The sequence below is a fragment of the Chlamydotis macqueenii genome, chromosome 10 (genome assembly GCF_036417535.1).
Source record: "Chlamydotis macqueenii isolate bChlMac1 chromosome 10, bChlMac1.mat, whole genome shotgun sequence".
In the NCBI taxonomy this organism is placed as follows: domain Eukaryota; kingdom Metazoa; phylum Chordata; class Aves; order Otidiformes; family Otididae; genus Chlamydotis; species Chlamydotis macqueenii.
In genome coordinates, this window is record NC_141565.1 from 13,610,053 (window position 1) to 13,629,803 (window position 19,751).

At 39.8% G+C, this 19,751-nt stretch overlaps 1 protein-coding gene across 13 annotated transcripts in view; it reads left to right on the top strand.

The window, feature by feature from the left end:
- Positions 1 to 19,144, top strand: part of PXK (PX domain containing serine/threonine kinase like) — a 37,033-nt gene extending 17,889 nt beyond the window's left edge. For 4 of the 13 annotated variants that reach the window (XM_086755955.1, XM_086755957.1, XM_086755966.1 and 1 more), the window contains 14 exons: positions 362 to 439; positions 616 to 689; positions 1,571 to 1,645; positions 2,904 to 3,008; positions 3,171 to 3,272; positions 3,904 to 4,065; positions 5,422 to 5,539; positions 6,001 to 6,079; positions 8,259 to 8,307; positions 9,015 to 9,092; positions 9,518 to 9,604; positions 10,214 to 10,283; positions 11,244 to 11,306; positions 18,049 to 19,144. In XM_086755955.1, coding sequence (XP_086612081.1) covers positions 362 to 439; positions 616 to 689; positions 1,571 to 1,645; positions 2,904 to 3,008; positions 3,171 to 3,272; positions 3,904 to 4,065; positions 5,422 to 5,539; positions 6,001 to 6,079; positions 8,259 to 8,307; positions 9,015 to 9,092; positions 9,518 to 9,604; positions 10,214 to 10,283; positions 11,244 to 11,306; positions 18,049 to 18,254 — 1,346 coding nt within the window. In that variant the 3' untranslated portion in view covers positions 18,255 to 19,144. Of the gene's footprint in view, positions 1 to 361; positions 440 to 615; positions 690 to 1,570; positions 1,646 to 2,903; positions 3,009 to 3,170; positions 3,273 to 3,903; positions 4,066 to 5,421; positions 5,540 to 6,000; positions 6,080 to 8,258; positions 8,308 to 9,014; positions 9,093 to 9,517; positions 9,605 to 10,213; positions 10,284 to 11,243; positions 11,307 to 13,104; positions 13,156 to 14,581; positions 14,617 to 14,883; positions 14,967 to 18,048 lie in introns of those variants that run through there. The other 9 variants (XM_086755956.1, XM_086755958.1, XR_015259607.1 and 6 more) reach the window with 8 other exon arrangements.
- Positions 19,145 to 19,751: the final 607 nt, after the last annotated feature.

Consider the following 19,751-nt stretch of genomic DNA (forward strand, 5'->3'; position numbering starts at 1 on the left):
GTTAGCACTTTTACAGGTATAGTAGGAACATTTTGTGATCTAATGTAGTGTTGGAGATCTTAGCTGTGAGTGTTGAATTTGGACTTGTAAATGTAGGTCTAGTACAATAGAATGCAGACTCAGTAAGCTAAGTTTTTTGAAGGCAGTGCTTTCTCTCTTTTCTCTGTGGATTTGAGTTTTGAGGTTAAAAATGCAAATGCCCTTTAACTGTGTTTTTATCTGATTTCCTTTTAAAGTAATTTTGCTGACTTTCAGTCTGAATTCCTGCAGGCTTCCTTCTGGCACTGACCCTTACCTAACATGTGGATAACAGTCTTAAACAGTCTCTTAAAAACTTTTTTTTTTTTTGTTTTCCCCCCAGAAATTGCCTTACAGCATGTTTCAATGTTCTTCCGATCAGAGCCAAAGTGGGAAGTGGTAGAACCATTAAAAGATATAGGTAAGAAGAGCATGCATGCATGAAAACTTGTCTGGTTGTTGGGTTTTGTTTTGTTTTTTTTTTTTTTTCCAACTATATCAGTTTTCCTAGCTTTGCTTACAGTCCTTGTCCTGCTTGTAAGCTGTGTGATTTGGTAGTGTTTAATTAAGGCTGCTGCTGACTCCATTTTTTTGTAGGTTGGCGAATACGTAAGAAATATTTCTTAATGAAGATTAAGAATCAACCAAAGGAACGGCTCATGTTAAGCTGGGTATATATACTTTCGTCTCATACTCAAATCTTTCTTAATGACCTTGGCTTATTTAATTTATATTGACTACCACATGTGAGTGACAGAGAGCTCAGGCTTTGAAAGAGCCTTGAAAGCCCTTAGGTGGATGTGTGGTGTGGGAACTTCTTGTGTTTCTTTCCTCTGGTGGCAAATCCAGTCTGCAAATTTCTGCGCCTGGTCATTTGTTCCCACTCCTGCACCTCAGGTTTCTTTAGTTGTAATGATGTAGCTGTTGACCGTAGTACAAATTTGCTCACTGAAAATAACAAGGTGATCCTTTTTAAAGTGATGGGTTTTCTTACTTGGATCTTTAGTTGTACTGACAAACTAATAGGCGAGAGAAGCATGAATTGATGCTTTAAGGTAGACATGTATAACACCAAATAGTTTGTTGTTACTGAACACATGCTTGTGTTCCTGGCCTGAAATGTGCTGCCCTCTTAATCGGCTTAGCTGTTTGTGAGACTTCAGTGGAGAGCGGATATCAGTAATGCCTGCAGTAGGAGGGAATTTTTTTTTTTTTCTGGAGAGGAAGGTGGGAGTTTAAGCCTTATCAGTTCACAATGCACACAGTCCCCAAGTTTGGGGTTGGCAGGGTTCATTCAGTGGTAGTAATGTATGTCAGATACAGGAGAGGAAGGAGGCAATAATACTTATTTAGTGTCAGACACTTCGTATTGTGAAACCATGGCCTTATTCAGCCTCTTCAAGTTTCATTCTGTATGTGTAATTTCCTTGCTTGCTCTTCACACTATACTTTCAAGCAACTATCTTAATTTGTGAGAGCAGAATATAGATCACATTTTCTTTATGGAATGCAGCATCTATTATAATGCCATTCTTTTCCTGTTTATTTCCAGGCTGATCTTGGCCCTGATAAATACTTGTCTGACAAAGACTTACAGTATGCTGTGAAACTTCTTTCTTCCTGTTCTGTGAGTATTACTTGAAGACTTTTAAATTGTGTCAGCACAAAAGTGCTTGTCAAGGACTGATTTTGTAAAAGCACATGTAGCCTAGTAGACATAGTTTGTAATTTTAGAGTTGCTTTCATTTAAAGATATGTGAACCTTTTAATTACATTTCCCACACAATATGAGGTAACATGTTCTCAGCACAAATAATAATCCTGCAGGTTTATTACAGGACATTTAGAGTTGAGGCTAATTGTATTTTTTTCTTCTTGTGCAGTAATGTGAGATCACAAGCTTTTATTTCAGTTCCTGAATGCTTTTAGGCTGTTAGGATAGTGCTGTCTAGATGTAATTGCTAACCCATATGCTGGGGATATTCTCAGGCAGCAGTGGATAAGGCAGTGCAACGAGTGTTATTTTTCAAGTTCTTTGGACTTAAGACAGGAATATCTTGGTAGAGGTACAATGGAGGCTGTACAATTTGAGCTTCTGTGCAATGCTACATTTTAAATCCTGTAGGCATCTCTGTCTGAAAAAGTGTCATTTTACTCCAAAAGGAGTTTCTCTTTAAGGATGTTAAGCATGTGAGAGACTGGCTGAAAAGGATGGTATTTATACTGATAAACCTCCGTGCAGTCTTGGAACTCAGCAGATGCACACAACAGAAGAGGCTGAAAACCCTGAAAACTAGGCTTTTCAACCCCCAAACCAGACTGAAAGTGATGTTCATGTAGGACATGAACAAGGGGTCTTTTCCTAACTTGAAATTTTAATTAAAGTTTGTATTGTATATGTAATTTATTTCCAGCTGTGCTGTGTCATTTGGTTTCATAAAGCTGCAGGAAGTCATTATTATGATTTCTGAAGACATAAAACTGTTATGACAGTTATTAATGCCGAGTTTCCTTATGTGTCATAATTGTATAAAACCGTGAATGAATTTTTTAGCTTAGCATGACTTAAACCTGCAGTAAAGCTGCTCATGTATAAGTATTAACGAGGCTGGATTATTTGTCTAAACTGCGAGTCTGTTTTGTTGAAAAAAAATGGTGGATTTTTAAATTATTAATAATGTGGAAATTGAACAATGTCCTTATGAAGGTTTCTTTGCATTTTCTCCTTGCTAAGATTGAATAACTTGAGCAAATGTCACTGACAGAATCCAGTTTATTACTTAAAACATACAGTTCAGGTAGATCTTTTCTTACTTGTGAATCGAGCAAAAATGAATCGCAGAATCTGTAATCTAAAACTTACCTACAGTTTCTTCTTTTGGTAGCATCCCTATATTTACAAAATAACTTTTGCCACTGCCAATGAATCTTCAGTGCTGGTTATTAGACCATTCAATGAAAAGGGGACACTAAAGGACCTTATTTATAAGGTAATATCTCCCTCCTGCTGCTCACAACTTGAATGGTAGAATGTTTGCTGGCATGATCATAGTGTGTCTTTTATAAAACTGTTTACCATCTATTGCTAAGCAAACTAAGACAATCACTGGCTTTTCTAGGCATGATATTTGATATGTGTGTTTCTTTTAAAGGCAAAGCCAAAAGACCCGTTCCTGAAGAAGTACTGCAATCCTAAAAAAATTCAAGGTCTTGAACTTCAGCAAATAAAAACATATGGAAGGCAAATATTAGAGGTATTTTTTTCCTTTATTTATCAGCCTTTATGATTATTGTTTTTTTTTTTTTCAGGCCAACTGGTTTAACTAGGAAAAGTAGACGAACTCTTGAACACACGAGTTTTATTTTGGCAGCAGACTTCAAAGATAAATGTAAATTGAGATTAGCTGCTGGGAGTTGAATTTAGATATGTATGTGTGAGGCTGTTTCTGACCAAAAAAAAAAAAACCAACCAGCCAGTTGGTACATGTGGAGCTGAAGTGGGCGAGAGGTGATAATGTAGTTTTTTCCTTGTGGGTAAAGGGAAAGGAGTAGTTCATAGCCTACAGAACATGTGCCATAAATTCATTGCCGTTAATGTGTTTTTTTAATTATTCAGTGAAATTGTGAATTTTTGTTTCCACATCCCTTTGGAAGGTGTCTATAAGCCTGCTTGAGAATCAGCATCAAATATTTGTTTTGTGACAAATGTTACCAGTGAAATGGAAATAAATAGTCAGGCAAAGATGGCATAGGTAGACTATCAAGTTGAACAAGCATTCCAAATAGAGGCCTCATTTATTATGTATCTGCTTTATGATTGGAACATTTAAGATCTCGAGATCATCAGAGCATCATGTGACAGTGCCCCGTCTGGATTTTTTTCAGGTATTAAAATTCTTGCATGAGAAAGGATTTCCTTACGGCCATCTTCACTCTGCCAATGTGATGTTGGATGGGGACACCTGCAAGTTACTGGATCTAGAAAATTCCCTGTTGGGACTTCCATCATTTTATCGATCATACTTTTCACAGTTTCGGAAAATTAATGTAAGATTCAGACAATTAATTCAGCTGACTCTTATTCATCCCTTTATCTTCAACTTCTGTTTGTGGAGAACTGACTAGAATGAAAAAAAACATCTCTCAACCCCCTTTTTAAAATCTGAGCTTTTCTCCATCAAATCCCTTTTCTCCTTCCTCCAAATCACTGGCTGCACAGAAGTTTTGTTGCAGCACACTGGAGTGAGGCTGAGGCCAAAGGTAAGCTGGTAGAAGGGGAGTGCAGATGAGTGTTTTCATGGCAGCCATGCTGGCACAAATATAGGTAAACTGCAGTTGTTTTAAGATCTCTTTCCGCCCTGTTCCTGTATTTCATAGAAATGTGCATATTTTGTACCATATTTCTTCATTTGTGTGTCTGTACAATGAGCACAGCTTAGTACTTGGTCTTAGCTGGGAGTAGTCATCAGCCTTGCCTTTGGTGGATGCTGTGAAAATTGATTAGATTCTTGCAGACGTCTTAGCTATTTAAAGCTGCTTTTTGTTTGTTTGAAGAGTGTCTCTTAACTGCAGGCTTGCACAGCAAAATATTATCTTCCTGCAAAAATATGAAAACAAATTTGCCCTGTTGTAGCAATAGTCCTTTAGCCAGCATCTTGCCCTGCCTTTAAGTGCTTATTGTAATAAATTTCGTACAACATCATGAGACAGCTGCTCGCTGACCTTGCTAAACAAGTTCTACTCTGTTGTCAAAGAAACGATCAAAAGTTCATGGCTAGTCCAAATCTTTTAGTGCCATCAAAGCTCTAAGCCTCCTCCAGCAAGAGGAGCCATTTCTGTTTAAACATGATTCAAAAATTTCAGAAATATGCTGTCTGGGAGCTTAGCATGTATGTACAGCTTGTACAAACCTGAAGAGGGGTGAAAGAGGCTCTCTCTGCTAGGTTTGTTTGGTATGTATTTTTGCTGCCTTTTTATCTATTGCCCTGTAAAGTGGTGGTTGGACATATTATGAATATCATTATTTGCTATTTGACTTAGCTGGGAAAACGTGTTTGGTTGTGATTTGTATCAATATATGGCTCTATAAGCTGCTGTGTGTGAAAAGAGTTTACTACTTTACGCTGTTATACTGAACACGACTGTACTGCTGTTCCATTTAGATCATCACATAGAGAAGGACAGCAGTAGCTGCTTTAGCTTGAGGCCTGAAGATTTCATTTGAGCTGAAGTTATGCAGGGAAGTGGTTGTGGTTACAAACTGTTTTAATGGTTCCTCTTTTCTTTATTCAAATGTGAGACCACTTTTTTTTTCTGTAATGGGTTATCACATGTTTTCAAACTAGTTGTGAAAAATGTATTAGTTCTAGCAAGTTTTGTTCTTATTTTTTTGTTCCTCTACAGACTTTAGAAGGTGTTGATGTACATTGCTTTGGGCACTTACTGTATGAAATGACATATGGAAGGCCCCCAGATACGATTCCAGTAGAGAGCTTCCCTCCTGCACCATCAGTGTTTGTTGGTTAGTATACAATCGAGAAAACGTCAGTCTCAGCTTCTTGGGGACTCTTACCTTTTACTTAAGCTGAAATTTTGTGAATTAGCAGCCTAAGATCTTTGCAACCTGTGACCAGAAATAACTTACTGGTTAATTTTTAAAAAACAGAAAGTGTGTTATTGAAATATACGTAGCGCGCACATAAATATATATATATATATTTTTCTTTTTTTAAACTGAGTGATAAAACAGTGTGTAGTAAGTAATTAGATGTCTGGATTCCCTCGCTTCATGTCGAACATTCTTGAAAAGTTTGTACGTGTAATAGTAACATTATAATAAAAAACACATGCCACAGAGCTTCATCACTGTTTAGTTGATGCAGTGCTTAGGGGAACATCCTACAGCAGTGCCAGACATTCATTCTAAATCATTTGCTATCCTGCAGTGCAAAAATGTGTTCATTCTTATTCTTTCTTTGGTAGTGTCTGTGTTGGAATCCATTCTGACCTCTGATGCTATGAAGAATGGCATGCCAACTGTTTCACGGCTCTTACAGATGCCGTAAGTCTTGTTTTGTGCTTGTAGGAATGTTTTTAATTATATTAGGAGGAAGAATTTTGCTCTTGTTCATTTTTAGAAAGATTTGCTCCTCATTCTGAGGGATGTATAGCGTATCCCTAATGAAGCTTTAAAATTTATAGGCTTTATAAAACTGTCACTTGTGAATATGATAGATGCTCGTTTGACATTTCTTTGTCTCCTGGTGTGTTGGAGCTGTCATGAATGCATTTTATTTAGCATGGTGCTATCATTTAAATTGATCTAGCTATCAAAGTAGTGTAAGGATGACTGAGATCATATACAGATTGTTTTAAAGCAATAAGGAGTCTTTTTGCATGTTCCCTTCAGACCTGCTTCAGTAGGTTTTGCTATCAGTTTACTTATGACTACCAAAACAGATCTCTTGCTTTGCTCAGCAGTGACATTTAGACTGGGTCTGGGTATGAAACGTTACGTGGAAGTTCTGGCTGGTTTCTTGTGCGGCTGCCTTAGGGATTCGCTGAAGCATAGACAGAATGTATTTCCTTGCAGGCTGTCCTCCCAGTGATGCAGTGAAGTTGTAAAGGCAGGTACAGAGCGAGATTAGGATGCAGATAAGGGAGCAATGTCAGTGCACGGCTGAACTGGAGATCATACCTGTCTGCAGTGCCACCCTTCCTGCAATTAGAAGACAACATTACAAGGGAAATTGCTGTCACCGCGCTGTGACGTATCACCAGCATGCTGAGTGTAGAACAACAGCTCCTGGTGGGGTGTTCTTTTGGTTTTTCTTAATAGGAGGTGCTAGAGTCATGACCTTATAAATAACAGATTGCCCATACCTAAATCAGGGTCTGATCTCACAGTATACAGATTGCAGTGCATCCAGAGCGTGCTCCAAGATTCATATTTCCCGGTTGGGAAGAATCACTGCAGGCTTGTCTGAGCATTCAATTCCTGCTGCTTCTCCCTTCCTCTGCTTTTAAAGGAGGTGGGAGGTGAGAGAAGAATGTAAGCAGGAGAGAAATACTGTAAGAAAACTGAATACAGGAATATACAGGTGTTAAAAGATGTTGCACAAGCAATCCATGCTCAGCTGTATCTGATATGTAGGTTATTATACTACATTCCCTTCATACCAATACTTTTCACAAGTGTTTTATGTAGATGTGCAATGCAAGTAATGTAATTTAAATATTTATTAAGCTTTATTATTTATTATAACCATATAAACTATGAGTTTGCTTAATTTTGCAAGGACACATAATCAGAAAGGGTCAAAAATGTCATGTAAACAAGGATAAATGCTCATTTTTTAAAAAGTCTTTAAAAATTAGATTTATATCTAAGTTTTTCACTATTCTTATAAACCTGATTCTAGACTTGAATTTGTTTTCTCTAGTATAAGCCTGTGATAATTTTCCATATTGAACAGCAACCAAAAGATCTCTGAAATGTTCATCATGGAGCCAGGCTTGAGATCTCTTTCTGGGACAGTTTTCTAGTATGTTCTCCAAAACAGGGTATCTTGAAATGGACTAAGCAGTTTATTTTCAGACTACCATTGCCCTCTAGTGTCTTTGTTTTGGATGGAAAAGGATTAATCATTTATGCTGTTGCTGTTGGTACCACAAAGGGGAGAGCAAAAATATTAGAATGTTTGCTTTAGTTGCCTTTGCCAGAGTACAGAGAAGAATGCAGACATTTTCAAATGTTAAGTTCATTCATTGATCTTTCACATGGTTCTTGTTAATACTAAAACAACAGTTGTGCTAAGAGAGTTTTCTTAAAAAGAGAAATTATTTTGTTTAGGTGAAATTTAAAGTAAAGTCCCCGGTAATCTTTTGTCATTTAAGAACCCATATACTTTTAAGGAAAAGGCATTCTCATTTTTGGGAAACCCTTCCCTGCCTTTGATAATTGTACCTGTTCAAAATACTTCACACAGTCTTACTAACTCTGCCATCAGTAGTGGCTACATTCTGAGGGTTGGATGCTACTAATTTTACAGCAGTGCTTGGAAGATAAAAAGCAGTACATAAAAACTTGTGGGAAAAAAAACCCAAGCAGTGGCTTACACATGAGGGCAGAGAAGGAAGAGGAGAAAGAGGAGTTAAGCAAACATTACCGGTAGTATTCTCACTGTGGTTCTGCCTATCTCTTGGGAATAATACTCCTTTCTTTTTTTGTCCACTCACAGATTATTCAGTGACGTCCTGCTAACAAACTCTGAGAAACCACAGTTTAAGGTAGAGTTGAACATTGATTTGCTGATGTTTGTGGAAGTGCCAGGCTGTGTGGGTAGCTATGCATTAATTGACAAATAGGGTAAAGGACAGCTGGCTTTATTTCGCTTTATGGCAATTGCCATCAATATTTGGATTCACTGGTGAATTGTACCTGAGAATGTTATGTCATCCCTTAGAAGGGAGGCACAGTGTGACCTGTGAGAGTTCAAATGTAATTCCTGTGCTGGAGCTAATTTGAATGACTGATGATGGCACTCAATCTGAGTGGAGGCTGCTAAGTAATGTGGGTCCCTTGCAGGAGAGGAAACGACTTGCTGAGACCTCTGGAAACTGATTTTGCTGGGTGAGACCACCAGCACATTGTTGCCAGCTCCAGTGCTCCTGGAGGGCACATGCTGTGTGTCCTGTGTTGTCAGCCTCCTGGCAGCTGGGATGTGACTGGAGTGTCAAAATAGTTAGCAGTCCCTGCCATTAGAGATCCCTTCCATTACCTGGTGTTTCTTTGTCCCTGTTGTTAAGTCTGTAGCTAGGTTTCGAGAGGAAAACATGCATCTAGAGTCTTCTTTTCTCCTTCACTAAGGGAATAGTGTCAGAACTTGGGGCTTTAGAAGGGCAACATGGTCAGATGAGTGGTGAGTTTTGAGCAGTGAAGTTGTGATTTCCTTTATCGCATTTTCTGCTATGATTTTTTCCCTATTCTGTATTAGATTCCTACTAAGCTAAAAGACGCATTGAAAACAGCCAAGGAGTGCATAGAAAAACGATTAACGGAAGAGCAGAAATTGGTAACGTCTGCATTTCTTTACTGTATTTCCTACAGACATTCCATTTCCTCTTATCACTTTTACAGGGGGAAAGTGGGTTTTTACTCACTCAAAGTGATTCTGAGTAATAAAGTCTTTCCTCAACAGACTTGCTTTCCCAAAAATGCAGTATGAGGAGTTGTAGAACAGCTATTAACTGTATGGCATTCACTGTTTTAAGTGGTGCAACTTCACAGGCAGTGGCTTCTGAGTTAAAGAATCATTTTAACTACAATATGAGGGTCCATCCTGTACCAGCAAAAGTAAAGATAAAATCTAAAAATGAAAAAAGAAAACTAAACATGCAAAATTACTAGTGTGTTTTCTTGCACCCTAAACATATGCCTTGTCTGAAAACACTTAAGATCTTAACATGGTCTCTTTCTGTTTTTCCCTTTATTTTGAAGATTCACCAGCACAGAAGGCTGACAAGAGCTCAATCTCATCATGGCTCTGAAGAAGAAAAAAAGAAAAGGAAGATCTTAGCACGAAAAGTAAGCAATTTTAAAATAGATTTTTCTCACAGAAAAGGATGTGTGTCCTTCTTGAATGTGTAGCGTGTGCTACCACAAGCACGCTGGTCTAGTCTGTCCTGTGTTTTTCTGTACTGCTTCGTGATTGTCTTCACTTCTGTAGCTGAGCAATACGCTTCCTAAGTAGTACAGGTTACAATGGTGGCTGACTTCTATATTGGTTGAGGTTGCTGTGTGAAAACAGGCTTAGTTAACACCTCATACACAGATGACAGCCTGTGCTGCTTCCCCCTGCCAGGTGAGGGAATTTGAGCATTTTTTAGTTTGCTCCTGCAGCACGCTGTCTGTGTTTCTCTTCCTTTTTGGTGGGTCAGTTTTCTGCCTTTCCCTTGTGGTCAGAGGGCACTGGAGTTGCCCTGGTTGCATGCCTGGAGATACTTGAGTGCAGAACAGCGTTCCTGCTGTTGTCATCATGACAGCACGTGCTGGGTGTGGGGAGAGGGCTGTTGGGCATTGATAAACTTTGTGTGATACAGTGGATGGCTGTAACAAATCTGTGCGTCGGTTCAGTCCTTATCACGGAAAGCAGTTACTCACTCCCACCTTCTGTTTCTTCTGCTTTGTTTAAAGAAGTCAAAACGCTCTGCCTACGAAAGTGGGGAAGAACACTCAGCAAAATACAGCAATTCAAATAACTCAGGTAACTACAGAGAGAAGAGCTTGCTTCTACACAGCTGTGTCAGTGTTTTTGTTGCTGTCATTTTCTGGCTTAAAATATCCAGGGTCGCCATCAGTTTACACATGAATATTGGACTAAGACTGATAACACTGTTTTGGGTATTTAATAACAGATATATTGAGGGCTTAAAAATATTGTCAGTGTTAGATTTTCAGCTGCTGAATACGAAATAATGTGTCCTTTCTTCTGTGGCCCATTCCTAAAAAGAAAAATCAGTCTCTTCAGTCTGTTTGACATTTGAGTGGAATAATAATAATAACACCCATTAATTGGGCCATTTAATAGTGCAGCCTTCAGGGAAAAACTCTGTGGTGATCTGTATTCCATAGTAAGGTGTTAAGATGAGTGAGAAAATTATCTGTTTAATTGCTGCTTCAGTTCCAAATTCTAAAACAACAGAGCCTTTGACAGATCTTCATTTAGTTAAAAGGAATGGTCGGTACTAGCGAACAGTTTAAGAGAGTTGACCTGCTTGGCTAAAGTGTGTCCAAAAGCAGCCTATTGTGCAATAGTCAGATATCAGAGTAACTTGTGGAGTACAGCAACTGACTGGAAATCATCTCTTAGAAGGAGAAATGGGGTGCCATCCATGCAGTGGCACAACTCTTAAGGAGAACAGAGTTTGGACGCTGAAATCCAACAGCCTAAGCAACAGAAAAGAAGTGTTTCCCATTGAGGAATACAGTTGAGTGCTGCTCTTATGTGTTTGGACCTCCTCTGATGCTGTGTACTGTGTGCTGCTCTGTTCAGATCGATCTGAGTGACACTGTTCGTATGAATGGGAATCTTTCCCAAGATTTCAGTGGAAGCAGGATTGGATCTTCAGTGAATAAAGTTGGCCTGTTTCCAACAATCTGTCTTGCCTGACTGTGTTGAATTTTAATGTCACAGCTTTAGTTACTAGACTGTTGTTTTATTTAGCAGGCTCTGGGGCGAGTTCCCCATTAACATCTCCATCGTCCCCCACTCCGCCCTCTACAGCAGGTAAGCTCAAGGGTCATTACGGTATTTGTCTTTTTGTTTTGTATTTCCTCTGCCCCAACTGTGGATGTTATTCCCAAGGTTGGTTAAGGGATGGTGGCTTTCAAGGATGGACTGTGGGCATTTGCTCTCTTTTGAGGGCCACAAAGAACCTCTTAATACTGTTCTTTTTCCTTTCATAACCTTTCTTGAGATATGTGATATGATTTACCCGTCGAGTATAAGTCCTTGCTTCCAAGTCTCTATTACTTGAGTCCTGATGACATTGCTACTTTCCAGATGTTTTCTGGGCCTCATGTTGCATTATGCATTTGTTCTGATGTTAATAGCCTGTTGACTCTGAAATACTATTGGTTGATCCCTTGTTTTTGTGTCTTGTCTCTCTATACTTGTACTGCTATGATGTAGTTTCAGGAATTTTGATGGTGACAAATTTGATGGCTTAGACTGCATAAATCTCCTGTTTTGCTATAGCCCGTTGATAACACCAGTAGAACTGGTAGAAACAAATCAGAGACTGATGAGGATTAAAAATAATATATTTATTATTTTGGGGCAGTTCCCTCTTCCAGTTTGCTGGGTAGCTGTGCAAACAGTTTTGCTAGCGTTTAGGACAGGTGGGAAGTGGTGAAGGATCTTGAGTGGGCAATAGAAATGCTTGTGAAAGTTTGATTACAAATCTGAATATTGAGCGATAATGGGTGTGCTTCAGTCTGAAAGGCTAGAAGGAGGAGCACTGGCAAATGTTAACAGCAAAAGGCGTTAACGGAATACATTTCTAGAAAGGAAGCAGTCCGTAGCAATGTGATTTGTTACGATGACTATTGCCGTATGATTTCTAGTCCCAGGAACTTTCTACACAGCGCGACTTGTCAACTAACTGAAGCCATGCAGTCACATTTGTGTTTGCTGTGGATGTCTTTCAAAGGACACTGCAGTCTGTGTGATGTAATTCAGATCAGTCATGCTGAAATTCAAATCAGTCAGTGCTCCTTCGAGTTGAGGGTATGCTGAAGTGTGTATTTTATGAACTAACTTCTCCCAGTTAGTCTAAACAAGATAATTACTGTTATTGTGTTGCACAATAACAGTGCTGTTCTCTGGATATACTGGCTCTTAGCTGGAGGGTTTATTTCAAGTTCTGTATACTTTAAAAAGGAAGTAGCTGAAAATGCAAAATAAAACTTTATGCCTCCGAGATGGACAGATGTTTAGAATACTTTTTTTTACCTGCAATAAAACTACCTTTTACTTATGTTTTAACTTTAACGTGTTGGAATTTGATTGAAAGCTTTTCCAAGTTTTCAGCGCGTGATTCAGGTTTATGTGTAGACATGGCTCAAATGGCTAAAAATGGCTCAAGTTTGGGCTCAAAACTTGGCACAGTAGTTCAGACCACATTGTCGCAGTGCTGGTCATCCTGCTGCTGGTATGCACATGGTGACTCGTGATGATCAGCCACGTGGCACAGTGCACGTTGCCCTACTGCATCCGAATTGGAAAGTGCTTTAGTGTGCCAGTGGCTTTGATGCATTTGATCGGGTGTAAAGGCAAGTGTCACCATTTCAGGAATGGTTTTTTTTGAGTAGAATTCATAGAAGAAACTTCAGATATTAGCTCTAAGGAAAGCCAGCATGCTTGATTTCTTTTATTTATTTATGTTTTTTTTTTCACCAGTGATGTTGTAGTTTTGGCTATTCTAAGCAAGTATACTATTAATGACTAGGTGAAAGACTCACTGGCCCCATGGCAGGACTTTCTTTGTGACAACTAATGGATCTGTAGCTTGTATCTCTTCCAGTTTCCTTGTACTTGCTAAGGATATTTACCTCTATCTAAACCAAAATTCCTTGTGAGTATCAATGTGGTGAGATGATTGTCAGAAGGGGAATGAGGCTTTCAGTCTGTCTTTCTGGTTTGGTTGTGGTTGTGTTAGAATCACGGCATGTCAGAGCATCTTGCTGATATAATGCCATGGCAAAATGAAGGCTGACATGGAAAAGTGTGCCCAGCAGAAGCTCTTGCCCTTGTCTCCACTTGTAACCAAACAAATCAATGTAGTGTGTGGGTGTGTGCAGAGCCAGAGACACCGACCAGAGGGGCACAGGCTCCAGGCTGACATGCCCTGGAGAAGGAACCTCAGTCAGGGGGTCCCTCACACATTGAGATGTGAACAAAGGCCTTGCAGGACTTAGCTTGCAGCAGGGTGCTCGGTATAGTCAGTGCAGAACATGCTAAGAAATGAAATGATTGCTGGCTTCAGCGATCTTCGTGACGTGCTTTGAGAGGAAAGGTGCCTAGTAGAAACATAAGCTCTCATGGGCTTTTCTCATTGACTAGAACATTTTGGGCTGGTTTTGTTGCAGATATGTGGCTAAATAACATCTTTGAAATGCATTGTTTAGATCGTGGCAAGTGATTTTACTGTAACTTCCTGTGTTTCTGACATTCTCTCTTGAATGTTTGATTCTTTTTTCTCCACTTGCACAATTCTTTGCTTTCTTGAAAATCTATTATTTTCCCTTGTGGCTATGAGCTGTGGCTAGAATCAGAAGGGATGCAGAACACTGGAATGGGTTATTTAAAACTTCGCTGCATATTCTCTAAATCCAGTAAGACCATAAAATACCAGCAAGCTCTCTTACAATAGAGACAAGTTTTGAGGGCACCATTTTTGCTTCCCTGCAGAAATAAAAGTGAGAGAGCTGGACTTTACTTTAGCTATTGTTTTCTGTGCCGGTTGTTCTGAACCCTCAGTACGACGTAGTTTCATAGATACCCATGTGGTGCATCTTTCCTGCTCTTCACCTCTCTGTATGACAGTTTGAATGCTTTATCTAGTGCTGTTCTTGAGTGCCTCTGATAGCCGGAACACGAGTAAATACAGGTGTCAATATGACAGGACGTGTTCCTTGAACCGAATGGATTTTGTCGCTTATGGCTAATCTTCCTGCAGATTTCTTGCTAAATCTCTCTAAATGCACTTTAATCCTGTAAAGCTTGAATTATGTCACGTGCAACTGAAAGCATGTGTGTTGTATTTGTTCATCAAGTGTAATAATACTTATAGCGTGGAAAATTGTGGTTCGTTATTCAGAATCAAAGTATTGTATATGTGATATGAAGTAGTCAATCTGCTATCCTCATGTTTGTCAGTGAATAAGAATGCATTGACTTTTGTACTAACTTTTCAGCTAACAGTATCTGTTTTTCTTACTTTGACACGAGAACCGGATGATTAACTTATGTCCTCTCTCTTTCTCTGCTGTCTTCAATAGAGCATGCATCATTTTGAACGTGAATTTTCGGAAAAGTAAGCTATTGCTGATTTCTCTCTTTAAAGATGCTCTGTTTCTGTATGGGAAAGTTGAATGCAAATCTTGAACTTGCTTAGTATTGGGAGGGAATAGAAGAAAAAGATCTGAACATTCTTATAGATTATTTTAATGAAATACAGCATCTTTAAAAACTCTATCACTAAAATGATTTTCTTTGCATCCCATTCTCAGCCAAGTTTTTAATGCTGTTTGCACAATTGCTGTCACTTTAAATTCATAATTAAGTTTTTGTTTCAATTCAGGCATCAAGTTTACAGCATCTGATTTACTTCCTATTCCTTTTAACACACTCTCTTAACAAAAATGTCCCTGTAAAAAACCCTTGGTAAGTTCTTGTTTGAGTGTTTTATTCTTACAACTGCATGAATGAGTAAAATGTGTGTTTGCAGGTAACTTCTTCCAACACGTGTGTTGGAAAGGTCTAGTTACAACTGAGCCCTTGTCTCAAATGTGTTTTCTAGTAAATACAGGAAAATATTTCGCTGCTGGACAGAACAATTTAATCTGTACATGTACCTGCATAGGAGTACACCAGCATGAACTAAGATTTCCTTTGTACCACTCGTGTCAAGAAGGGAAGGACAGCTTGGTTTTGATTGACTAGTTGAAATGAATTGATTTGAAGATTTTCAGAACCATGCTCTTAATTAATTTGTTCAATAAGTAATGTTCATAGCTAGCCAGATACTGTCCTAAAAACTGTGTGTATTTTATGTTTCAAGGCAGAGCTCAGGTGTAAGAGTAGCATTGTCTGTAATCAGGCTCCTAAGAGTTTAACTGTATGATGTTGTCAGCAGCTCAGTTTCACTAGCAGTGAGTCCTGAGGAATTTAACAGATTTCCTGGAAGGAAGGTGGCCTCTCCCCCTACTTCTGTCTTTTCTGCCCCTGTTGTAAAATAACCAGACCAAAATTTGAAGATAATATATGGAATCTTGACCTAATAATACTTAGTGATCCAAGCACTTTTTGGCTTTTTTGGCCCTCTCTCTGTCAAATGTGTACCTTCTTTCACTGCATATGTTACAGTTGTATTTGTATTCCAAACAGAGTCCTGGCCACTGTTTTCATGGTCTTTCTCTGTTGCATCTGTACAACTACTTGCACAACCTCTTCAACCTCACCTTGCAGTTCCAGTCAAAAATCGTGTCCTTGTTCTTTCAGTTCTTGCATCTCTGACAAGCCATTTCATTTATGAGTAGCTGTCTTGGCTCTTTTACAGCAGTTCACCTCATCAGTTTGGTGATAGCGTTGGTACGCCAGTGCTGGTGTTCTGCTCTGACCACTTTAACCACAAAAGTGGTTGCTTTAACTGTTCTTAGTCTTGTTCTTCCTTTGGCAAAGTGTCAAGGTTTGCTTTGCTGTGCTTTGCTGGCAGTCTGTACACACATGAGAAACAGGAGGACTCTAACCTAAGGCATGGTTTTGCAGTATTTCTAATAATAAATTGACTTACATCTTTGGCTAGGGTAAAAAGTAGGTTTGGATAAGTTAAGACATCAATATGCAATTTATTTCTGTTTTTGTTAACATTGTGTAATGTTTTGATTACTTAAGTAGAGCAGTTGATCCATGTACAACAGACATGGTAAATTGCTTTGGTTGATCTCTGGTATATCTACTAGGACTTGAGTATTTCCTCTTGAAGGGAGGAGAGAAGATGAGCCCAATATGTACTTCCATGTTTTGTTGTCACAGTTGGTTTTCATGCCAATGAGAATTTCTCCTGCAAAGTTGGTGGTGCTACAGTCACAGCATGTATTAACGTACACTGACAAAATTGAGTGCTTTGTGTGAATACTCTGCATTTTGAGCTTGCTCCCGTATGGGAAAAGTCTCTCTTCAAAGACTAGTACAAATAGAAAATGAGGGAGCTTTGAGTTATGACTTTCATCTAGTATAACTGCTTTTTTAAATTACGGCAGTTACTTTTTTGCTATTACTTGTTAATCTGAGAATGAGTGTTAGTGAGGAATTGAAAGAGAAGTGGAGCACAGAGAACTTTGCCTGCTTTTTGTTTTCTGTAGCTGAGCTTTATCCTTCATCAAATACCTCAAGTTTGTGTGGCATAATGTCCTTTAACTGCTTGGTATTTGCTTGCTTCATAGCAAGCAGTTCTCCTTCAGTAGCCATAGTCTCTTGGTTGACCTCATGTTGTTTTGCGTTGTGTCATCATTCTTGCCACTCACCAGTATATTCCTCTTTCGACGTTAGAACTACCAAAAGCAAGTGTTATGCTGTAGGTGCCATCTGTCTCTCTAGACTTACGGTGGTGTAACTTAGGATGTAGATGATCCTAAGTAAAAATTCACTGCTGAATAGTTCTAAGATATTAATCATTATGCCCCGTGCTCCTTCCAGAATATATGAGACAAGACAGGTCCATCATTCACCATACAGCTGGTGATGTGCTGCAAATGCGACCTTCACGTGGATGTCTGAGGGGATGGCAAGGGATCACCTCTGAAGCCCTTTGCTCTTACTCCAGCCTGGCTCTTTGATTACATTTCTGTAGAAATGATGGTGTAATGCGCAGCAGCAGCAGAGTTGCACAAGATCAGGTTATTTGGGAGAGCTGCTTGGGGACAATAAGGCCACCTGCCTGGATTTGAGCTGCCAGGGAGCACCTCCACACAGGCCCTCACTGCTGGGCTAGCTGCCCGCACGCACCGCTGCGGGCTCTGGCTTTCCAGGGACTCAGGACATGGAGGCTGAGGCATGATGAAAAGCATGAGATGGATGTGATTGGGGAAGAAAGGAAGGGACAGAGTGCGAAGGGGACTGGTGGGTGCAGGAGAGGCAGGCAGGCGGTGTGAGTGACAGATGGTTGTGATTCATTCAGCCTGTGAAACAAGCATTTGTTTCTTGTTCTAAGAAAGTCTGACAGTACTGTGGAAGTGTAAAACACTTCCAGAAAACTCTATCTGCAGTTAGTAATTTAAAAATGGAATATGATCTGACCAAGCAGTCATCACAAATACTACAGCGATGTGGTCCTTCGTAAGAATGTGAAGTTAGTAGTGAGATTTGCTTCCGGTCTTTGTTACTGCTCATGACCCAAAGAGCAAACTGCTTCACTGGGGACAAACAAGAGAAACTGAAGCTGGGAAATCCTGTTAAATGATCTCCGTTTCTCTCAGTGCAAGATCACATGTGAGTCATGTTTTGGATCCCAGAGCACTGAGGCATTTCAGGCTTCATTTCAGAGGTGTCTCAGATGACATGACTCACCTGCAGATAGAGGCATTTGATCACTTTGGCATTTTTTCATCCATTCTGTTCTTCACACTCCACTGGCATAAAGGAATGACGTGACTAGTGCAGGACTGACCAAGTCCAGCCAAGAGCTGCAGTCCTCTGCAGCAGGACCTCCTTGACGTAATCAAACGACATCTTCTCTCCTCAACAGGAGCATCGTCAATACCCCCAGCACCACCACCGCCACCCCTGCCACCAGCAGCTCCTCCTCCGAGTACAGAGGTGCCAACGCAGCCAAGCCCGCAGCCCGATGTCAGTGCAAGCCGAGGAGCCTTACTCAGCTCCATTCAAAACTTTCAGAAAGGAACTCTGAAGAAAACACAGACCTGCGACTACAGTGCTCCCAGGATCAGCTGAGGCCACCTGGTCACACCAGGATTGAATTTCCTCTCCCTCTCCTGTGCTGTCTAGGAACAAGACCCTCCTGACGGGCGACTGAGCCACCAGCATATAGCGGCTAATCACGCTGTAGCTCCATTTTACCCCTATTTCAGCTTGAGTAGCGGCACTGCCTTGTCCGAATTGCGTTGCCATGCCGTGATAAGTACTCCATTCTTTACTTGGTTTCAAGAACTTTGCTCTCTAGCTAGTTTCAGGGGTACAGCAACTTCTATATAGCTGAATAAAAATCTGAAAATAGGAATGATCACGGTGAATGAATGCATTTTTTTATAGCTCTGTTCCACCACTTTTTTCAAATTACAGGAATGTAATTTTAGTCTGCTCAGTTTTTCAACACTTTTCCTGCAGTTGTTACCCATCTTAGTTCTTGCTGCACTGAATCAGCAAGTTTTGTTTTAGATAATCCACCACCCCCTGCCCCAACCCTAAAAGCATACTGCACAGGTGAGGGAACTGGAGAATTAAATCTTATTCCCACCATACTGCCTGGTGGAGTAAAAATGCTGTTTCATTAAACTTGTTTAAATGGCCATCCTACCTGTAACTCTAAGGGAAAGTGTTTTTAAATGAGGAAACAATTGAAATGGGAGTTAATAGGGCACTGCGACATTATTCATGATTTAGTTAAATGCAAAGTTACTTCAAGTTAATTCTACAGCTTAAAGTTTATTGAAAGATCCTTTTTGATTTAAAACCTTAAACAAATTGCACTTTAAAGGATTATAGATAATCCAATTTTTAAATTCAAGTACATCAGTGTTTGTTACTATGCAGAGAATGTCTGTACAAAGTTTCATGTAACCTGTGATATTCAGTCATTTTTATTAAAATGTTAATGGAATTCCTTCAGCAGCGTGGTGGTGGGTATATTCAGCTGGGATTTCACCTGCAAGCCAGACTTCCTAAGAACCTAACAGCACTTCTGAGAATACCTGAGAGGTATTCCTGGCCCTAAACTGAAACAGAAGCTGAGCTCTTCTGTCTGCTTACAGAGGTAAGCACCTCCTCTCTGACAGTTCCGTGGAATTGCAGCCTGTCTGGGGTACAGAGCAAGGCACCCTGCACGGACTCCTCTAGGCAGCTTTCATTCTGTACCAGAAGCTGCTGAACAAACCCTGTGGAGCTCTCTCCCTGCCTGTCAGGACTGACCCCTTAGCTAAAGCCTGGCACGCGGTGATCTGCCAGGAGGCTGCTGCAACTGTTTCCCAGCTCTTCAAACACAATCTATGCTGCAGCTGCAGGCCCAGGCTCAGTTCATCTGTATAAAATAACTTATTTTGCACTGGAAGAACTATAGTTTAAGCATGCTACTGTGAGCTCATGTGACAAGTTTAAAAAAAATACTTGCCCAGATGCTTTATGTGTTTTATCACTGTATGTGATAGCTAGTGAAGAAAAATTAGGTAGTGTTTCCCATCACCTACTGAAGAGGATCAGAATCTTTATTTAAGC